General features: G+C 48.6%; 6 protein-coding genes across 31 annotated transcripts in view; 3 read left to right on the top strand and 3 right to left on the bottom strand.

Moving 5' to 3' along the window:
- Window positions 1–114: 114 nt before the first annotated feature.
- COQ5 (coenzyme Q5, methyltransferase) lies at window positions 115–6,338 on the top strand. Of its 4 annotated transcripts, none has more exons than XM_015275331.4 (7): window positions 115–517; window positions 1,126–1,275; window positions 1,731–1,955; window positions 3,538–3,644; window positions 5,237–5,325; window positions 5,531–5,642; window positions 5,759–6,338. In XM_015275331.4, exons 1-7 carry the CDS (start codon window positions 409–411, stop codon window positions 5,858–5,860), a joined length of 894 nt encoding a protein of 297 aa, XP_015130817.2. In that variant the 5' UTR covers window positions 115–408; the 3' UTR covers window positions 5,861–6,338.
- Window positions 6,339–6,979: 641 nt separating this feature from the next.
- On the bottom strand, window positions 6,980–8,640 carry DYNLL1 (dynein light chain 1, cytoplasmic-like). Of its 2 annotated transcripts, none has more exons than XM_003642215.6 (3): window positions 8,559–8,640; window positions 8,257–8,394; window positions 6,980–7,361 (listed from the first exon to the last, which is right to left on the bottom strand). In XM_003642215.6, the coding sequence occupies exons 2-3, from the start codon at window positions 8,386–8,388 to the stop codon at window positions 7,224–7,226; spliced, it is 270 nt and encodes an 89-aa protein (XP_003642263.1). In that variant the 5' UTR covers window positions 8,389–8,394; window positions 8,559–8,640; the 3' UTR covers window positions 6,980–7,223. The 2 variants fall into 2 exon arrangements, with proteins under 2 accessions (XP_003642263.1, XP_015130895.1); XM_015275409.4 differs by having other exon boundaries at window positions 8,551–8,640.
- A 2,871-nt stretch (window positions 8,641–11,511) lies between these two features.
- Window positions 11,512–12,847, bottom strand: GATC (glutamyl-tRNA amidotransferase subunit C). The gene is made up of 4 exons (XM_415269.8): window positions 12,713–12,847; window positions 12,438–12,604; window positions 12,220–12,323; window positions 11,512–11,867 (listed from the first exon to the last, which is right to left on the bottom strand). Exons 1-4 carry the CDS (start codon window positions 12,839–12,841, stop codon window positions 11,812–11,814), a joined length of 456 nt encoding a protein of 151 aa, XP_415269.3. The 5' UTR covers window positions 12,842–12,847; the 3' UTR covers window positions 11,512–11,811.
- A 25-nt stretch (window positions 12,848–12,872) lies between these two features.
- Window positions 12,873–15,497, top strand: TRIAP1 (TP53 regulated inhibitor of apoptosis 1). The gene is given in 2 exon segments (NM_001277508.1): window positions 12,873–13,041; window positions 13,230–15,497. Coding segments are annotated over 2 exon segments (231 nt in total). The 5' UTR covers window positions 12,873–12,894; the 3' UTR covers window positions 13,314–15,497.
- Window positions 15,498–16,167: 670 nt separating this feature from the next.
- Window positions 16,168–17,437, bottom strand: COX6A1 (cytochrome c oxidase subunit 6A1). 2 transcript variants are annotated; one of them, NM_001277509.1, is given in 3 exon segments: window positions 16,168–16,422; window positions 16,966–17,105; window positions 17,314–17,437. In NM_001277509.1, coding segments are annotated over 3 exon segments (327 nt in total). In that variant the 5' UTR covers window positions 17,414–17,437; the 3' UTR covers window positions 16,168–16,335.
- Window positions 17,438–17,537: 100 nt separating this feature from the next.
- MSI1 (musashi RNA binding protein 1) overlaps window positions 17,538–20,134 on the top strand; it is a 69,541-nt gene continuing 66,944 nt past the window's right edge. For 11 of the 21 annotated variants that reach the window (XM_046901385.1, XM_040648166.2, XM_015275403.4 and 8 more), the window contains exons 1-2: window positions 17,538–18,484; window positions 19,062–19,517. The gene's annotated coding sequence lies outside the window, so the exon portion shown is untranslated. The remainder of the gene's footprint in view (window positions 18,485–19,061; window positions 19,518–20,134) is intronic. The other 10 variants (XM_046901391.1, XM_046901397.1, XM_046901394.1 and 7 more) reach the window with 6 other exon arrangements.

Here is a 20,134-nt window from a genome sequence, read left to right on the forward strand (position 1 = left end):
GTCATCGTTGCGGCCGCTCCACGCGCTCATTGGCTTCGAGCCGGCAGTCTCACGGCGTTTTACTCCTGCATTTTCTTTCGGACCAGCGTGCACCGCGGCCGTTGCCATAGCGACGTATGCGCTGGCAGCTGAAGTGGGGCCGAGCGTCGGGCCTGGTGGGAGCTGGCATCGGGTCCTGGCTATGGCTGATCGCGGGGCTCTGCTTGTGGGCGTGCTGCCTCTGCAGGGCCTTCCCCTTTTGTTTTTCCTCACGGCTGAACCGCTCGATTGTGGTTCCGTGAGCGCAACGTGAGAGGCTCTCCCGGTAACGGCTCCGGTAGGAGTGCGGCCTTACACACACGATGCGCCCTCCAACGTGACAAAGAGCTCAGCGCCTTTTTGTATCTCTGAGGGCGCCGACGGCTGCGGATGGCTCCGACGTGTAAGCGGCGTGTAAGCGGGAAGGCTTTGGCAAACGGCTCAGTTGGAGTGAGTGAGCCGGAGCCCTCCCTCAGCACGGCGCGGGGCCGCTCGGCCGGTACGCTGCAGCCGAAGGAGCGGGGCCGGGGCCGGGGCTGCCGGGCGGCCCGCGCGGGCTGAGCGCCGGGGAGACCCCGCGCGGTGGCGGAGCGGCGGACGCGCCCTCCAAGATGGCGGCGGGGCTGTGCCCGGGCCGCGCGCTGCTCTCCCGCCGCGGCGGGGCTCTGTGGGCGCTGCTCGGTACCGCACGGGGCCGGGCCGCCGGACCAGAGACACACTTCGGCTTCCAGAACGTGTCGGAGGCGGAGCGGAGGGAGAAAAGTGAGGGCGGCGGGGCCGGGACCGGGCTGCAGTTTACGGGGGGGCTCGGGGCCGGGCGGGGAGGCCCGGTGTGCGGCAGCGGCATTGGCGTCATTCCCGCTCGTTTCATCCCCGCGGAGCCGGAGAAGGGTTAGGGGAACAGCCGCTTTTTCTCCCAAGGGGCCTTTGTCGCTCAGCAAGGTCAATGGGATCCTCACGTAGATTCGGTGTAAGGAGTTTTCCGGTGACCTTTCCCGGTTCCGCACGGCGGCAGACTCCCCGAAGCGAGGAGGGTTTCCCCCGTCTGGTTTCCACGGGGCCGATTTTAAGTCAGTCGCATCTCATCCTCACGCCCTCTCTCTGCAGTTTACCAGGTCTTTGAAAACGTGGCCGAGAAGTACGATGTAATGAACGACTCGATGTCCCTGGGGATCCATCGGGTGTGGAAGGACATCCTCGTGCACAAAATGAATCCTTCCCCAGGAACGCTCCTTGTGGATGTTGCTGGTGGAACAGGTAAACCCTCCTGTAGTTCTACATGACCACACCACGATATTTGAAACCTTTTTTTTTTGAGCTGAAGTTGCCTGAGCTTTTTTTTTTGCCTCAGTTCTGCTGTCCTTCATAGTAAAACATCTGTCTGCCTCACTGCAGATTTACAGCAGGCAAAGTTTGATTTGTGTTTTGAAATACCTCACTCTAAGGCTCTGAAGCTACCATAGTACTGCCATGATACGCTACCAGAAACTGTTTCCTTTTGCAGGAAGTTTAGGAATGTTTGCTTTTAGTATGTTCCCTTTACTTATTTATATACGTACTTACAGACTGTTATTTACATACATGCTACATGTGGAATGTGTACGTGCTGAGTTTGATGTTTAAAGCCTTATGTTCCAATTTCATGGAGTTTCAGTATTTCCAAGCTGAGAAAGCATTCTAAAACACAAATCTTTCTTCTGAAACAATTGCAGGTGACATTGCCTTTCGATTCCTTAATTATGTGCGTTCTGTACGAGAACGCCAGCTCCAGCAGAAGCTGAGGCACCATCAGAATTTGTCGTGGCAGGAAATTTCTAAGAGTTACCAGGAAGAAAAAAGTAACCCATTGGGGGATTCCCAGGTTGTGGTCTGTGACATTAACAAAGAAATGTTAAAAGCTGGGAAGAAGAGGGCACAGCATCTTGGCTACTCTGAAGGTAAGTCATGCTTTGTACCGTTTCAGTAACATGAACGTGATGAGCGATAGCCTTCAGGTGATTACCACTTTGGGATTTAAATTATATGGCCATGGCTTTATACCAAAGCTATGCTTGAAAATTAGAAATTTTTAAAACTAATAACAAATTCTCAAAACAAATATTTAGTTTTCCACTTTCTTTCTGTGTACAGCGCAGCTTTAGAAACTCAGTTGTCTTCTTGTTGCCTGGGTTGTCCTCCTGTGCCATAATTCTGACTTCCTGTCTTCTGCACTCCCTCATTCAGCACATACCCATTGGGTGTGTCCTGCCTTCTCCTCTTCACGTGATTCCCCCCTCTACTGGGGAACTCGTTTCTGAGCTCATTTGCTCATTGTCCAAGGACTAACATTTGTTTAATTTCAAGGAGCGTATTTTTTCTTTTACTGTTTTTCCATGTACACATTTCTGTGTTCATATTTGCCAACAGTGGTGGCTGTGCATGCTGAGAAGAAACACGAGTGCTTCACAATTGCTGATGCCAACAGGAGTGGTAGGGTGCACTGCATGCACCCAGTTCTTGTTTGACACCAGCACTTCCTGTCATCTATCCCCTTACAAACTTCTGCCCTGTGATTTTACTGCAGTGTATTCTGAGGAACATTTCGCTGTTGCTTAAAACCTTTTCTTGGTGCTCACTTTTTGTCTTTTCAAACTGCCCAGGTTTAAATAAGACTAATATTTGCTTAATAATGTTGCATGCTCCTTTGCTTATAATATTTTCTACAACTATTAACATATCAACTTCATAAGAATGAAATGTGAATGTTTCCTGGCAACAGCTGAGGTTTTCTGTTGTGTTGTTCTCTGTGCCTCCTTTTAGCTTACTGCCCTTTGAAACTGCTGCTCTCCAGTGCAGAAAAAAGCCTGCTTGGTTTTTCTTAGCTTTTTTTGTTGTTGTTGTTCTGCATCAGAGTCACCAAAAAGTGACCTTAAAAACTATTAATTCTAAATTAAGCAGCCTTATTTATGGTACAAATAACCCAAATATCTAATGGTGCACAGATGGTCCTTGGGGTTTGGGAAACAACACAGCTGCAGTAGGGTCACATGTTGAGTCTGATGGAGGAGTGTGGGTTTTTTTATGGTCCTCAATCAATGGAAACTTTCTAGCAAAAATTCTTAAGTGTTTCATTTATTGCCATATGGCCATATGGTTAATTGTTGTTTGTAGTTGCTCTTTGAGTCTTCTTCTGGAAGTTTGCTACAGTTGGAAGCCAGTTTGTGTTACTTTCCACTTCAGTGCAAAATTTGGGTGAAATCTTTCTGATAGACCAAAACTCTGTGAATGCAATGTATTCATACACAGAGGAATGCTTTGGTTGATATGCTGCAACACAGGGCATTGAAAGATTTGTGAGTGAAGGCAAAGATGTTGTTTTTTTCCCTGCAACAGAAAGGCAAAATGGAAGCGCTGCTTTTCAATAGCAATTTGTTAATAATCATTTCCTTCTGGAATAGGGAAATTCTATTCTTTTTGGAGTAGTCTGAGGAGCAGGAGTTATGCTAAGTCTGTTCAGGATGTACTTTGCTTCTATTTTAGGTTTGTCCTGGGTGCTTGGGAATGCTGAAGAGTTGCCCTTTGATGATGACAAGTTTGATGTTTACACAATTGCCTTTGGAATAAGAAATGTTACTCGTATTGATTTGGTAAGTTGCTATGGCATTTACTGGCAAAAAGTCCTTTCAGTCCATCTGATGTTGTTTTGGTTCTAGCACAGGAAGCCAAGGAGGAACACCCTTGGATAAAGAAACATCTTTGTCTACTCCCAGGATGCTTAATATTAGTGACATGTAGTGTGCAGTGTGTTTGAACAAGGAATGCAATAAAATGCCCCACCTTTGTTGTAAGAAGTTAGATTTATACTATCTGCAGCCAATCTTTCCAGCTTGGCAAGCCACGCAATCTCTTCCTAAGGCAAAAAGGGCTGAATGCTACATTCCCCACCTTTTCCTAACCTGTGATACTGCAGTCTTCGTGTCCCAAACCTTCCTGAAGCACCTGATCTGTGTCATGCCTCTGGTGCAGGAAGCATCTGACCCACCGTTGTTTCCCTGCTTGAGCCAGCAGAGCTCCCAGAGAAGAAAGTGTGAAGCAGCAGGTTGAGCTAACCTGCTCAGCCTGCTTCTGCTTAGTGTTTTTACAGTTTTCCATAAAGACGAGTACAGTATTAATTAGTGAGAGTGCTACTCTGCATTCTAAATTGTATCTGTCCTTTGGGAGTGACTAGCTGTCATGTGGATGAAGATAGGTTAGAGCACCCGTGTCTAGTTAGAGCAGTTGTCTGTGTTTTGGAGGAGCATGTTACAACCTTGGCAAAGCTCCTTCCATGGAAGGTGCAGCGTTTAGATCCAAACCACCTTGAAAAGTATGCCTTTGAACTTACCTTAACACAGGTAACTTTTCACAGTGCTTCGTCTGCACCCTTGGGAAGCGCACGCTCCTTAGCTTATACCTCTTTGAGGAAACCAGATAGAGCAATCTGGTAGCATGGCTCCTTGGAGACCTGATACAGAGCACACTCACGCCTCTGATTCTGTTTCAGAGTTCCTGTCATATATGTGTACTGTTCATAGTTTAAACTCATTTCCTCAGGAAAACGACAATTGAAGCCAAATAGATGTAAAACCTGCAGAGGCTGTTGTACACAATTTTGTTGTGTTCTTATGTGGAAAAAACAGAGTTATCAGTATAATGCTTCTTGGTAGTTCCTTTGGTTATCTTGTTTTGAATGCAGGATGGAATTTTCTAAGTAGCTAAATATTCTCTTCTTCCCTTTCCCTCCTTTCTGTTCTCACACGTTACTCCTCCAAAACCTAGAATCATTTCTTCTTTGATTCTCTGGTATGTCTTGCAGTTGAATAAAGTCTTTTGATTAAAAGTATTTGTATTGCTCTTCTTTTTTTTTCAATTTCTTGTAGTTGAGTCACCTCCTTTCCAGATTTGGTCTGTAATTACAAGAGCTCAGTTGATCAACTAATTGTGGGGAAAAAAGGAGAAGAAAAATTGCTTCTCTAATATCATGGTTTAATTATAAGCCTGGTATAAATCTATTTATGCAACAGTTAGAGTGTTCTGGGTTTTGATGGTCTTGGGATGCTTCTCTACAAGTAAAAATTGGAGACTGCCAGTCAGGATTGTCTTTACTCCCCTCAGTTTATCACTGAATAGCTGTTACATGCATGGTAATAGACAGATGCTGTCCTATAGAAACAAACTCGCTGTGTCTGCTTTGTCGCAGGCACTTCAGGAGGCCTATCGTGTGCTGAAGCCAGGAGGGAGATTTCTCTGCCTTGAATTTAGTCATGTCAGCAATCCTCTTCTTTCCAGGTAGGAACATGGTGACACCTTATGCCATGGCATAAGACTTTTACATGCACTCACAGTAAGAGATGACGATGCTTTGGGCCTTTTCGTTGTGCATTTAAATCAAATTCAGACTGCAAAGTAAAGTGGTAAAGATATCAACTTTTGTTGGAGAAGACTGGTTTTAAATTTGTTTGTACAAATATATCTTTGCTGCCTGTCTTTGCAGGCTCTATGATCTATACAGTTTCCAGGTTATCCCTGTTCTGGGTGAGGTTATTGCTGGTGACTGGAAGTCTTACCAGTATCTTGTGGAGAGCATCCGGCGCTTCCCCCCTCAGGTAAGGCAGAATTTCTCTGCATGCACCAACGTGCAAAATTATTTCCCAAATAATCATAGAGGCAGCTGGCTTATAGGCATTCAGGTGGTTATAATTATGAAACTATTACTTTTCAGGAGGAGCTGAAGGCAATGATAGAAGATGCAGGGTTTTTAAAAGTGGATTATCAGAACTTAAACTCCGGCATTGTTGCCATTCACTCAGGTTTCAAACTGTGAGCCTGCTATGTCGTGAAACACAGCAAGTATAATTTTCCTGAGGGATCTGAAAGCTCTGGGATTGTAACATGTGCAGCAGATGCTCGCTCAGCAGTCAGATCCAGAAGGACATCACTTATTCTGTTCCCCTCAAGAGACCTGAGGGTGAATTGAATTCTGCGGCCAGTCTCTTACCCTTGAATTTCCCTTCCAAGTGCATAAAGGACATGGACAAAACTGAGCAGTGCTAATGAAGGGGGCAGCTTCAGTCACACCTGCTGTGGATACAAACAGACTATCTAGTCTTCAAATAAGATTCCTCCTTTCTCTTACTGAGGTTCAAGGAGGCTACTGTAGCAATGAGAAGTAACTTGGATTTATTAAATCTGTATTAAGCTGATTGTCTTTCAGTCATATGGACTTTAATGGACTTTTCTGTGTTCTTTTGACTTCTCTCAAACAAATGAAAGGCTTATGAAATAAAACAGCTCTCCATCGACTTCTTTTCACTTAACTTGGTATTTTTATCTTTCTAAAGGAGAGGAGATTTTTCAGAGAGAGAAAAACTGCATAACTATTCCAAAATCAGACTGTGTGTGCTCACCTACATATGAAATCTTTTCCTCTGTCCATTCTACATGTATAATCTCTACATAAAATTACCAAACCTTTCTTTCTGTTCCTTAAACTAAACTGTTGAAGATGTGGTACTTCTGCTGTAGGCTGCAGGGATAAAGAAAACTAAAAACCCCTCAAAACAAAACCTGAAGTTAAAACCTGAAGTGACGGCTGTGCAATATAAGTGTATGAAAAGCCCTCTGTTCTGAAGAGTGGGACCAAAAAGGGCTATTGCTCTGAGCTCAGCAGTTCACGTCAGATCAGAAAAGCAGCTCCACAGTTTGCATGGGAGGTTATGCATACTGAAAAAGACTCCAAACACAGTCTTTTTTTTTTTTTCCACCTTCTCTCAGGAAAAAAATCTTTCCTCTTTCTTACTGATGGATGATCTATTCATAGATTAACTCAGCATTCACATGCTGTGTATTTAGGAGAAAAATTGGTGTGGATGTTCCTTTAGAGGGGAATAGAGTTTAATGCAAGTACTGAGACAGCAGAAGGGTAGATAGAAGTCTTCCAGGATAAACTGCTCCATTAGTTTTATTAGCAAATAAGCTTTGTTTTGAAAGAAAATAAATACGAGGAAGACACCTTTATAGCCACAATGAAAATACCAGCTACTACAGACAAATCCCTGATCATTAACAATACAACACAAGACCTGAAGATCGAGGTCTGTGTCCTCAGGAAGGCTGAGGGTAGCAGGCTGCTTGGCTTTGCTGTGCAGTCCTGCAGCCAGGTGCAGTGCTGCTGAGAGTCCGTGGTGCTAACCAGACTTGAAGAGAAGAATAGCGACTTGGCCGAGGTAGAAGTAGATGAAGTGTTTGGTCTCATGAGTCACGTAGCTGCCAAAGTTCCTTCCCACGATGCAGTGCCAAGTAGGATTGTATTTCTTGTCGAATTCCTGCAAAACAGACAACCACACATTCAGCATTTCTTATGAGAACCGTCCTAACACTTCTGTTTTGGCACTGATACGTCACTTCTTAGCAAGCACCTCATTCAGAGGATAGCAATTAAGGAGCAGCATATGCTCTTAAGTGCAGAGATCATCTGTTGTCTCATAACTCTCTGCTGCTTACTTTAAAAAAGCTCAGCAGGACTAAGATTGAAATGTGTGCGCTCAGTGCCACTGCTTCTGCATCTGTACAGAGGAAGCCATTATCCATCAGCTGTTCTTATCGACAAGGATGCTGAAAGGACTCAGTGGGATATTCTTTGCCCGTATCTTTACACCAATGTCATGAGAACATTCTTTGTACCCATCATCCCAGGAGCCTGCTATGAGACTGTTTGAAACTCGTCAGTGCAAGCCTAGTATGAGCAGAACCTTCCAGCTGGTGGCCGTGTGCTGCAGTGCCCGTCCTACAGCAGTGAGAGCGTGCAGGAGTTGTGTGCTGCTCAGCTCCGTCAGCCCCCATGTAGGAGGCAGAAAATGTGACAAACTGTAAGGAACGAACCATCTGTTCTGCATTGGTGTGAACAGTTCGTCCTGCAGGGGTGGGAAGGAAACCCGAAGGATGCCAAGGTCAGCAAAGCAGCACTTCTCAAATAGCTCCGCTCGGATGGGGAGATGATGGAAGTAAAAGCTTAAAGTACTGCGAGAGAAAGGCAGAAGGACCACAGAAGTGAATGCAGAGGGTGAGGAAAGCAACCCAAGCAATCACAGCCCACACAGAACGCCCCGCTCGGTGAGCTGCTATCTCTGGAACTCGTTCCTCGAGCGCTACTCGCCCAGCAGCATTCCCCCCCGCTGTGACACACAGCGCTGCCAGGAGCGCAGCACCGCAGCCCTTTACCTTCTTGATGTGCGCTGCGATGTCCTTCTCGATGTTGTACTTCTCCAGTGCCTGCGTAGCGCACTCCACGGAGTCCTGCTGCATCTCCTCCGACATGTCCGCGTTTTTGATCACTGCCTTTCGGTCACTCATGGTTGCCTGCAGCGGGCACGGAACCCCGAGCTGGGGGTGCGGTCCCCTGCCGCGCGCTCACACGCGCGTCGCCGTTCCCCTCCCAGCCTGGCAGCCCCCCGCCCCGCTCCGGCAGTCCGTCCCCAGCCCCGCCCCGCCGCCCCGCACTCTCCGTGCCCGGACCCTCTCACCGACGCGGGCGCTGCGGACCGCCGCCGATCGGAGCCGCCGACTGCACGCCGCGCTTCGCGCACGCCTCCGCTCCGCGGCCCCGCCCCAAGCCCCGCCTCCTCCGCGCCGCCCGCCCGCCATTGGCCGCGGCGCCGCCCCCCGAGCCCTCATTGGCCGGCCGGCGGAGCTCCGCTTGGATTTTACTCCGGCGTTTTCTTTCCGCCCGGCATGCCGCGTGTCCGCGTCCGTTCCCATCGCGACGGGCGGGGCGGCGTGCGGGCGCCCGCTGCAAAGCCCGCAAACCGCGCTCCATCGATTTTCACATTAATGTGCCTATTTTCAGCTCGTCATTGCCTTTCTGACCGAGCGACCTCTGATAAAAACCTTTTGCCCACGTGTGCGGACATCGATCGGGTCTGCTCTAAACCCGGCTCCTTTAATGAGCGGAACCCATCAGGTCCCGGTTTGATTTCAGGCAGCTTTGGCACACGTTGCCATCTCCGCACCTTTCTGACTGAGCACAGCACGTGAGGAGGCAGACGAAGCTCTGCTGTTAACAGCCTGGAAAGCTTTGGGGTCCCGGGGCCACGGCGAGCAATGAACTCACAGAGCAGCAGCAATGGCAGAAATGAGGCTCTGAGCGCTGCACAGTGCTCACAGTGCTCACAGTGCTCACAGTGACCTTCCGAGCCGGCCGTGGGCCTCCGAGGGGGCGGCGTTTGGCAGCTGCAGGCAGATCCCTGTGCTCGATGAAGAACTGGTTTGCTGAAGGAACAGACTGCAAGAAATGTCAGCGTGGGTGAGCCGCGGGGCTGTGCAAACACGAAAGCCTGGGATGCGTGGCTTTAAGGAGCCACCATACAGCTTTACTTGTTGATCAGGAATGCGAAAGTACATTTCCCTCAGGCCAGAGCTGCAGGGGAAGGCAGAACACAGGTGTACGGAGATGGCGGCTGGAGCAGAGGACGTGCCAGAGGTGCTGGCAATGGACCGTGCCTGCCATGAGCCTCGTGCTGCAGAGCTTGGAGAGCCAGCACTTCTCAGCTGGGGTTTCTATTTGTTTTGCTGTGTTGAATACTGTAGCAGAGTGACGTCTTCCTGGGGCTCCCAGTTACAACTAAGATATCAAGTAATAATTCCTAGCAATAGAACAGCCTCGGTTGCTGTGTTTCCATGCAACTGAAGAAATCTCTGCCTTGAAATGGTCTTTGGAAGTCTGGCATCTACCTGCCAGGCCATCCAGTCCAGTGTTACGTTACAGATCTGCACAGCCATGGAGAGAATGTAGCAGGTGTAAGTCAGGCCAGCTCTATGGTCTCCAAGGGAACCCGGTGCATCTACAGCAGCTCAGAACATGGCTTCCTTCCTTTCCTTTTTAACCACAGACCTTTTTCTCTTGGCTGTAAGTAACCACTGAGAAAACAGTTGTTTTACAGATGTGTATGATGTTTGCCTCACTTACCTGTTGTTTTTGTCTTTTAATCCTATCTTAGTAGAGCAGTGTAAGGATATGAGCCAGGGGTGCCTCCTCTCGTCTGGGTGCAGCCCACCCTGGTGGAGCTCAGCCATCCCGCAGGGCAGCAGCACCTCATTACACAGGCTGGGAGGAGCTGAGGCACCAATGCATGCTGCCCCACAGGCAGCTCATCCACCCTGTGCAAGGGTTCCTAATGTGCAGGCTGTGGGGATCTGAGTCAGGGCTGTAATTCCCTCGTTAGTGGGGACATTGTAACAAACCCCTTCATTAAGGAAATGTATGTTTTCAACTTGGAAGACAGTTTAGGCTGCAGGGAACAAGCATCGGGCAGCCCATCCTCTCACCAGGGTGTGTGGTTAAGGGAGCAGCAGAGAATTGGAAGCTTTAAGCTCAGCCTGCGCTGCATGGGGAACGTGGGATCATCAAATTGCTTTGATTGCTGCCTGATGATACGCTGTGCTGCTGTCTCCTGCAGCCATGCTGTTCAATTCCTCTCCCTTTCTTTATGTAAATAACGTCCCCATTCCCTCTGATGGGGAAAAGAAGACATCCAAAACGGACAGAACACGCAGGGATTTCTCAGGGAGGGAATTCTCTGCTAACGTGTGTCATATGGTGCACCTTGAAGTCTGTCTTGTGGTTCATAAACACACCATGAATGACTCTTAGGCTGGACTTGGTTTGCAGTTTGCAGGGTCTGATTCTTGACAAGTCTGACACAAGCTCCAATATTCAAGCTTTGCAGTGAATTTGATAGTGGGACAGAGACTTAGTTTATTAATTATATCTTGTTTGTAGGGATGTCGAATATAGAATCCACGGGAGAAATAATTACAATTATGGCTGTTTAGCATCTCCTCTACCAAGGAACACATGCACAAAGCTGGTGTGGTTCATTATGCAGAAATACAGGGAAGCAAAGTGGGAGTAATTTTTTTTTTTTCCTGCAAACAGATACAGAATGTGCATTGTGTAAAGTGGATGACACCGAATTCTGCTCTAAGGGGGAGTTTCTGCCCCCGAGGAGTGTGTGCCAGGAGCTACGGAACACCCTCCTGTCCTTCTCCTGGCATGCTCTCAAGAGCCATAAGAGCAGACTTAAAACAGGTGACCAGCAGTATCCTATTACAACAACTTCAAGGGTCTTTTCTAGCACTTCTTCAGAAGTTTCACTGTGGCTCAGCATGTCGTGATCTTTTTTAGCGCATGGCATTATAACTGGAGGAAATAAATCTGGATTCTTAAAGCTGTATTTGGAGGGGCACCACGTGGGAAGAGAAAAATTGGTTTTAAGCCTTTAAGTCCCCTTATTGTGGCCTGGAAATGAAGGGTCTGGGCTATTTGGTTCCAGTTTGCTGCAGTATTCTTCTTTCAGCGAGCCTGGCCTTATCTTGCCTCTGAGTCGTACAGGTTCAGTGAGGAAGTTTCTCTGCCAGTTGAGAACTGTCGGATATAACCTCCTCTTGCTTTCCTGACAAACTAGTTCAATAAAACTATTTGTTTTAACCTTCAGTTTTTAATGTTCTCTTTAAAGCCCTCAGGCGATTCAGTAATATAAAATACATAAAAGATGATCGGATAAATAGAAGCACTGAGATCGTCTGTCATGCTGCCTTCCAGTTTCATAAACATCAGGTATTTCAGCACCAAGAGAATTTACAGAAGGGTGGGACAGAAAGTTCAGCACAGTAAGTGCTCTTCTTTTGATCAGAAGTCGTGCTGGGGTATTTCGGTTGTGACCACACAGCCCACAGTTTTCCCAAATCAAAGATGGAAATGGCATTTGAGTTCTCTCACTACGAACCCTTCAGGAAAGTATCTCGTTCTTCCAGCTCTGGTAAAGGGATGTTACCTGGGAGGAAACAGAGTTGTGTGAGCCCAGCTGTCAGTGAGCAGCGCAGCTTAACATAACAGTGCTACTCCAGTTCATCCTGAGTGTGTACAGACAGTCTGAATTTGTGAGCACGTAAGGAAAGCCAGGAAGTCCTGTCTGACCTCCTGTAAGCAGTGCTGTGCAGGAGCTGTAAGGTAACATGAACCTCTCTACTGCTTTTGGCTCAATAGCTCGCAGCCTGCTCCAGGTTTTGTGCTTGTTAGTGCTGATGATTACAGCCATTCCTTGCTTTGGAAAGCAGTTTGCTATGGCGGGTGACGCCCCTTGGGTTAACTCAAGCAAGATGCAAAGGTTCTATAAAAAAGAATACCTGGTGGGGCTACGAAATATTCCTCTACTTTCTCTCTGGCGTTCTTCAGCAGCTCTGCCGTGCAGTTGCCCTCTGTAACGTCGTCCTCCCGGAGATACAGACACCTGGGGACAACGGCCGGAGCTCTGTGTGGTGCGCAGAGGGGCTGGACGTGTACGTGGGCGACTCCCAGCACCAACGCGCCCGACGGCCGCACGGCGCAGAGCTGCGGCCCTTACCTGTCCTCCAGCACCGAGTCCAGCGGCTCGATGCCCTCCGTGTTCACCTCCCGCAGCCGCTCAGCGAACCGCACCGCCTCCCGCAGCCGCTCCACGCCCTCGGCATCGCGGAAGTCCACCAGGGCCAGGCGCTCCAGGTGGTCGAGAACCTCCACCGTGACGCTGTCCTGCAAGAGAGCACAGACGGGGCTGCTCAAACCGTTACCGCCCCTAATGGCATGGCATGGCACGGCACGGCACGGCACGGCACGGCACGGCCCCAGGCGCTGCCTGACCTGCGAGGGCGGCGCGGAGCTCGCCGCGGCTGCCCCGAGCCTCAGGGCTCGCACCGTCCCGCCCCGCAGCCACCGACACAACGCCAGCACCCGCATCACGCGCCACCGGAAGCGGTTTCGTGGCGTCATCAACGCGCGCCGGAAGTACGTCGGAGCGGTGGCGGAGGGGCTCTGCTGCCGCCATGAACAGCGTGGGGGAGGCGTGCACGGAGCTGAAGCGCGAGTACGACCAGTGCTTCAACCGCTGGTTCGCCGAGAAGTTTCTGAAGGGCGAGAACGACGGGGACCCCTGCGGACAGCTCTTCAAGCGCTACCAGCTCTGCGTGCAGGTGCGGGCCCCGCGGAACCGCCGCCTTCACAGACTTCAGCGTCCCTAACGTTAGGAGCCCAGCCAGGGCAGTACTGAGGCTGCTGTTTTTAGACGATGTTTCGAAGCGAAGCTTTTGTTTCTCAGCACTGTAAAGTGCTGCCCGAAACGCGCTTCCAACATAACTTCTTTTGTTCTTGTTCTTCCCAGAAAGCGATCAAGGAGAAGGACATACCCATCGAAGGGCTGGAGTTCATGGGCCCAAGCAAAGGGAAAGCTGAAAATTCCTCTTGACTTCAGCAGAATGGAGGAAGTCGTTCATGTGAGCCTCTGGGCTGAGAGCGCTGACCACCCAGCAGCCGGGACGCACCTGGATAGCGCTTTGCTAAGCTGCTTCCTCAGTGTAGCATTCTGGGGAGTGGGGTGTCTTCTATGCCTGTAAAAACAAACTACCACAAACCAAAAGACTTCATGACGTGGTACCTGCTGCCTCCTTTCCAATGAATCGTGGTGGTGGTTCGGTTTATAACAGTGCAGAAAGATGATTTAACTAACTTCTGTCGAATGTACTTTATAATGGGAGATGTTGAACTTATAGTTTCTCTCTGACCCATTTCTCTTGCTTATTTATATAACTTTTGGAAGTGTTTAACAAGAAGGTTGATGTACTTTGTCTCATCTCTGAGGTGCTGAATTTGGGTGGAAGAATTCTGGTTGATATGATCCCAAATGCCAAGAGGCTAAAGCACAGCTTTTGCCAGTAACAGAGATGGTGTAAAAGCACTTTTGCTGGACTTGCAATAACTTAAATGAAATAAATATAACAAGTTACATTTTGTTCAAGCAGATAACTGTCTGGTAGCGTCTGATTACGACCTCCAAGAGGGACAGAGGCAGCCCGTAACAGAACTGGATGAACAGTTAATGCAGAGGCCACTTTCCTTGGCCTTTCCTGAGGTACTGAAGTAATCCTGAATTTGAATTCTTGCTCCTTTAGTGTAATGTGTCACCGCAGTAGAACTGCACAGGCCTGGCCATCTTTGTACACGCTACCACGGAGCACCAGGTTGGCCACAGCTACTCTTACATTTTTGATTGAGGTAATCAAAGTATGTGTTGAATGAGAGTGATGCTGAACGGAAGCTTTAAAACTGATAAGTTAAAAGCCCCAGTAGCTTGTCGTGCCTCTTGGGGGACCTCGCCTGCTTATGAAGCTGCTCCCGGACTGTGTCCACTTTACACCTAGTAAAGCAAACGAAAGTTATTTGTTGGTCTTAATGTGTTGACTTGTAAACTTGCAGAAACTCCACGTAAGTTATTAAGCAATTTGGTAGTGGATTTTGAAGAAGTGAGATGGTTGGCTAACTTACCAGATGCCCCATCTGAGTGTGTTTGTGTCACTCTTTTGTGCAACTTGGCTGAGTAGCAGACACTTTGGTTTTTCCTAAAATGAGTATCTGAAATTTTCTTCCTTTGAATGTAGAAAAGTAAAGGAGGCTTAGCAAAAAGAGTAGGCTGGTGTGTATTTTCCCATCTAGATGTGAAGGAGTTGTTAGGAATTACCCTTCTCCTCTCCAAATGTTTTCTATTTGGTCCACCCTGATATTTCAGCAGCAAAGCTTCCTCCGCTCCTGCAGATCTTGCAACAGCTTAGAGAGAAAGGGTGCTTGGAGGAGAAGTGCGAGCTCAGGACTCACCCCACCTCATCCTGTGGCCCTGTGAGCACTGTGGCAGGAATGGGCAGAACTGTCCCCTCTACACTAACACAGGTAAAAGATATTCTGTGCTGGGGACAAAACAGGGGTAAATTAATTCTCTTGGAATTATACGAGATGAAAATGGTGAACGCCACCTCCTTGGCTCTTACACACTACCTGAAGGGTGACTCAGGTTTTACTTTTTTTTTAATTAAAAAGTTGGGAGTTCTCAAACTGAAGTGCTGGCTTGTCTACACCACAGCTTCTAAGTAATAACTGCGAGCAAAGAGAGGTTTGAGGCTTGTGCAGCTCAGGAACTGCAGCACACTGGGGTCATTGTTCCCCGTGTCCTCAGCAATGGCAGTGGCTCAAGCACGGTCACATAGCCTGCATTAACCACACGCCTCGTGTGCATGAGGCAGCTGGCAAAACAGTCTGTGCAGAGATTAAGTGTAGCACTTACAAAGTAAGCTGTTAATGCTTACTGCTGGGTCGCTCGGTATAAATGGAACTATCAGTTGGTAAGTTGAGACACGTCTTTCTTAGAGCACCATAATTAACATTTTATGGTCTGCCAAGTATGCAGCTTTTTTGAGTAACACATAAAACTGCTTTGCTTTTCTATAATCTTCATATAAGAATAAATGCATTTTTGACAGTTAACTTTAAAGTAACTATGCCTACTGGTGCCTTGTTCTATGCATTATCATAAGCTTGTCTTAAGTCATTTTATTATAGTGCTCTTCTGAGCTAAGTGGAAGAAATAAATAGCATTGAAACATAAAGAAGATTGTCCTGTAGTGCCTGCTTCTGAAATAAAAATTAAGTGTATTTCAACACTCAGGTTTAGAATGGGCCAACTATGGCAAATAAGTACGCCCTTCTAGGTTCTCCTCAGTGACACTGTGTATGTATTACAGACACATGCAGCAGAGCAAAAACTGCTTTTGTCTGCAACATGTGCACTGAGATTGTGTACAATTGGACTACAGCTTTCTCAGAAGCAGTGCTGTATGTGTGCTGCTATACTAGAAAACCTAAGAGCTAAGGATTAACACTGTGAAGGCTGTCAGAGCTTAAGTTAAATGTCTTTGCTGAAATTTCCTCTCCCAGGAAGGGCTGGGTAAGAGAAAATTACCTTCAAGACTCCTAAATATTGCAATAGCTGATGATGCAGGCTGTTTCCCTATATACTGAATTTTAACTTATAATATTAGACTGATAGCCGTTCATCTACATATGGGATAACAATGATCAGTTAAATCAGACATAATACATTATTTGATTTCATATCCTTCATGATGGATGTGTGACTTGTTAGCATTACCAGATATGGGAGCAGGTATTAACAGTCAGTCAAACCCCTCTGCTGCTGTGCTGGGGATGGCTCAACACTGAACTAAGGAACTTCTAAGGAGTCACAGATTGATAAAAAAGACAGAGCCTAAATTCAGGCTTGGAGCTGTTTATTTAAAGGACCTCTACAGAAGTACTGGTGGAGGCCAGACCACCGTTCAACTTGACTGTAGAAGGAATGCAGATCTTCTTAAGTGGTGGTTCCCACAGAACAGCCTGGTCCAAACAGAGGAAAAGCCAAAGTTCTGGCTGTGGTTGAGCTTTTAGTTTTCATCTTCATAACCGGTTGGGAGAGCATTTACATGAGGGTTGTGGAATAGAGTTTTGTTCCCATCACCCCAGGGAAAAGGCTGTTGGAAGAAAGAAGGAAAATAAGCCCTTAGCAAGTAATTGAAGGAGCTACGAAGCATAGCAAAAAATGGACTCAACAGCAAATACAGACTCCAGCTTAAGCAAGCTGGCAGCGCTCCCAGGCTGTACAAAACCAGAGATGAAAAACAGTCTCCATTAGCTGGCAGCTGTTGTCTCCAAGCAGCAAGGTCACTGCTGTCATTTAGACATCCATTGTGCTATGCCATGAGGGCCCCCTGCTGCGAGAGGGTGGGATCAGCTGTTAGTGTGCAGATCTGTAATAGCCTGAGGTAAACACGGCGTCTCCACAACTGAGATGTTTTCTGGGACACACCAGCAATGTTACACGGGGCAGGGAGAGGCACAGCGCTGCTCACCGGAGCTGCCACACACGGCTGAGCCGGGAGCAAAGCCATGAGTTAAGACCACGGCTGTGTACACAGCACCTCGTTCAGCAGAGGCCTATGGTCCTCCCAGTCGAAACTCCGGGCACTCGGAGGTCACAGAACACGAAAGCCTCAGAACAGAGCAGGTAAACGCACCTTGCTGCGGATGCGGAGGTGAGCGTAGCGGATGAACTCGGGCCGCTCGTGCTCGTGCTGCGCCTTCAGGTAGCAGTTCAGCATGCAGACACCGACTGCGGGCAGCGCCACCACGAAGCTCAGCGTCTTCCACAGACGGGCTGGAGGCGGCACGGAGCACAGCAACAGTCACTGCTCGCGTTACAGCGGGACCCGAGGGCGCGTTAAGCATTTACACGTGAACGGGAACGCAGCGCTGGGCTCTGCCAGCCCCCAGAGGGCACCCCGGGGGGGCAGCGCGTCCCCCGGCCCCGCGCGGAGAGCAGCAGCGCGATGCGGACCCGCGCTACGCCCCGTCATCCCCGTTACCTCCGCCGCCTTCGTGCGCCGCCGAGGCCGCCATGCTCCGGGCCGGCACCGAGCCGGGGGCGGCGGGCAGCAGCCGGGAGAGCCCTCTGAGCGCCGCCATGTCCTCAGCGTCCGGAGCACCCTCCGGAACCGGAACTGACGTCACTGGGGCGGGACAGAGCACGCGCAGTGTTCTCCTACCGCCAGCCTGACCTTGAGCTGCGGCACGCTTCTGCGCATGCGTTGTCACAGGGCGGGAGGATCGTTAGTCACGTGAGCGTTCTCGCGCTGTGTCGCTGAAGGGTGGCGAATGGGCGCCATTTTGGTGCTGTGGGGGGATGCTGATGTGTTGTTATTAGAGGCTTGGGGTGCTGCTGTGTGAGCGGCCCCAGAGCTGTGGGGATGGGATTGGAAAGCCCTGGAGAGAGGATGGGAAGGGGCCCTCGATTGGGGATGTATAGGAGTAGTGGCAGCTGTGAGGAAAGGAGCCAGCTGTAGTGGATGTGGGCACAGGGCCTGCTGGGCTGGGGCATAGAGGAGGGTGCAGCGGGGCTGTGACTGGTTTGTACTGGCTTGTCCTGGGTACTGCAGGTCAGTACTGGGCGGAATTGGCGTTCAGGCTCATCTCCACAGCAGAAGAAGGAAAGGTAGCTGTGAATGGCACTGTGTACAAATGAAGAGTAGGGGAGGAAAGTTTCCCAGTGTTGCATGGCTGAGATTCAAGGACCATGTTCAGTGCAGGCAGCTTCAGAAACACTCCCTATATCCTGGATAACATTTCCTGCCAGTGAGGTGATTGTGCTGCTGTATTTTGTCTTCTTTTAGGCAACATCAGAGAACATATATTGCACTTCTTAAGGTGTTTGTTTGTTTATATATATGTATATATCAGGGACCAATCTCTACTGGGGTATAAAAACTATGTTGGTCATGACAGTAAAAAGATGCCTGTAGTTAAATGTATTTTGGTAGCCACTGGTATGTTTTTAATTATGTGGGTTCTTGGGATAATTCTGCTGGTGTAAAAGCATCAGTTGGATTAACAAAACATCTCCAGAAGAACTCTTCATGGTGACTAATTTACAAATATCTGGATCCTATTTGACTGTGGTTCTTACTGGAGCCTGGCAATAGCCTGTTTGACCTTTGGTAGAAGCCAGGTTGATGGAGGGCACGGTCACAGCAGCTTCTGGTGAGCGCTTCTGGCTGTGAAGCTCCAGAGAGCTCATGGATTGCAGCTGAAAAGGCTTCCTGTGTGTCCTACCCTGGGTGTGCTGGTGGTTTCATTACTCTCTGATTTAAAATGGTACTTCCTCAAGCTTTATCATCCCTACAGTTAATCTCTATCTTAGGCATGTCAGGACACTAATGGGTCTGATTCACCTCATCTTTAAATGTGGTATAAATTGGGAGTGACTGCTTAAATATACAAAAGATTCCATATGGAAAATTTTTCTCCTGGGTGAGAGAAGCCAAACAGGTATTTGAAGAAAGCTAGCTATTCTAAAAAGAGAATTGTGAGTGATGTTTTGATAACAGTTTTATGAAACATGCCGAACTGTGCAATATGTACTGGTTGTTATCACCATGATGACTGCATCCATCGTGACAGCATATGTTTTTCAGAAGGTGTGGGGAAAATACTGGTGAATGAACAGGCAGCTCTGCCATCGACTCTGTGGCTGTCTCTGATCACTGAGAACCACTGTTTGGAATCGCTTTTATGCACAGAAGAGACTTAGGCCATTTTCTTGTCTTGCTTTTCCTAGCTGCAGTGTTGGGTAGCAGGGAGAAGAGGACGTGGGTAACAGCACAAAAAGCCACCTATACTGTCAGCTGGAGCCGAAGCGTATGGGAGCAATGCCGGGCTGGCCCGCCTGGTGGCAAACTGCTGTCACTGGCAGCACCTCTCTGCTGAGCAAGTTTGGAAACAACGAGCGCGCTCACTGGGATTTCAGGCTGTAATCTCATCTCTCTGTGCTTTGAGGCTTTCAGGGGCCTGCTCATCCCTCTACAATAGCAGTGCTTCCTCCATCAGATACTGGCAGGGGCGCTGCCTTAACAAATGCAGAGTTCGTGCTGCAGGGATGGTGCCCGTGTCTCAGACTTCACAGAGTTTCTGGGGGGTTCTTCATCTTCTCCCTGTAGTCCTGCGACTGCGGAAATCAATATTCTGCCATCTGTAAATTCTTTGTTCCCCTTTTCACCAGGGCTTTATCAGCTTTGTAAGTGAAAGGGGGGAGATGGGGGGGGGGGGGGGGGGGAGAGAGGACGTTTAGAGGGCCATTGTCCCTTCTCTCGGGAATGATCTGGAAGTACTATGCAAATCTTCATTTGAAGACCCTGGGAACCGGGGGAGGGCTTTAGCTGCGAGCTCAGTAGGAGGGGAGCTGTGTGTCCCTACTCATGCACTCTTTCCTACTGCAAGGAGCTGGGAAGAGTTTTTTGAACTGGCAGAAGAGACATTTTGCGCTTTGTGCACTTCTGTGAGGCTTTGCAGTCCTTCTGTCTCCTGCTTTGTGCTTTTTTTTTTCCTGCCTACTTCTACATTTTTGCATAAGAATTGGGAAGGGGGGAGATCTAAGAGTTACTGTTTATGAGATCGGGAGGGTGCAGCACCCCTCCTGCCTGCCTTCCTCGCACATTGATCTGGAGCCTCCTACCAGACAGTGGTGCAGCTCCAGTCTGAGTTCCACATCAGCATAGCCTGACTGCTAGCACTGCATTAGCATAGAGCACGGACCTGGTTTCAGTAAGCAAACAGTTCAGCTGGGAAGGAATAGTGGAGTGAAGTAGTTTGCAGTTCTCAAATTAGCACATTGTAGCCAGGTCTTAAAAAGCC

The sequence above is a fragment of the Gallus gallus genome, chromosome 15 (assembly GCF_016699485.2).
Source record: "Gallus gallus isolate bGalGal1 chromosome 15, bGalGal1.mat.broiler.GRCg7b, whole genome shotgun sequence".
Taxonomy (NCBI): Eukaryota; Metazoa; Chordata; class Aves; order Galliformes; family Phasianidae; genus Gallus; species Gallus gallus.

What these genes read in the sequence shown, in the direction of transcription:
- DYNLL1 (XM_003642215.6), bottom strand. Translation starts at nt 8,388, where the DNA reads ATGAGTGACCGAAAGGCAGTGATCAAAAACGCGGACATGTCGGAGGAG. An exon ending in TCGCAGCGCACATCAAGAAG is followed by an intron (nt 7,362 to 8,256) that starts GTAAAGGGCTGC and finishes TCTGTTTTGCAG; the next exon opens with GAATTCGACAAGAAATACAA.
- COQ5 (XM_015275331.4), top strand. Translation starts at nt 409, where the DNA reads ATGGCTCCGACGTGTAAGCGGCGTGTAAGCGGGAAGGCTTTGGCAAAC. An exon ending in GCATCTTGGCTACTCTGAAG is followed by an intron (nt 1,956 to 3,537) that starts GTAAGTCATGCT and finishes CTTCTATTTTAG; the next exon opens with GTTTGTCCTGGGTGCTTGGG. An exon ending in AGCAATCCTCTTCTTTCCAG is followed by an intron (nt 5,326 to 5,530) that starts GTAGGAACATGG and finishes CTGTCTTTGCAG; the next exon opens with GCTCTATGATCTATACAGTT.
- GATC (XM_415269.8), bottom strand. Translation starts at nt 12,841, where the DNA reads ATGACGCCACGAAACCGCTTCCGGTGGCGCGTGATGCGGGTGCTGGCG. An exon ending in GCTCCGCGCCGCCCTCGCAG is followed by an intron (nt 12,605 to 12,712) that starts GTCAGGCAGCGC and finishes GCTCTCTTGCAG; the next exon opens with GACAGCGTCACGGTGGAGGT. An exon ending in GACTCGGTGCTGGAGGACAG is followed by an intron (nt 12,324 to 12,437) that starts GTAAGGGCCGCA and finishes CGTTGTCCCCAG; the next exon opens with GTGTCTGTATCTCCGGGAGG.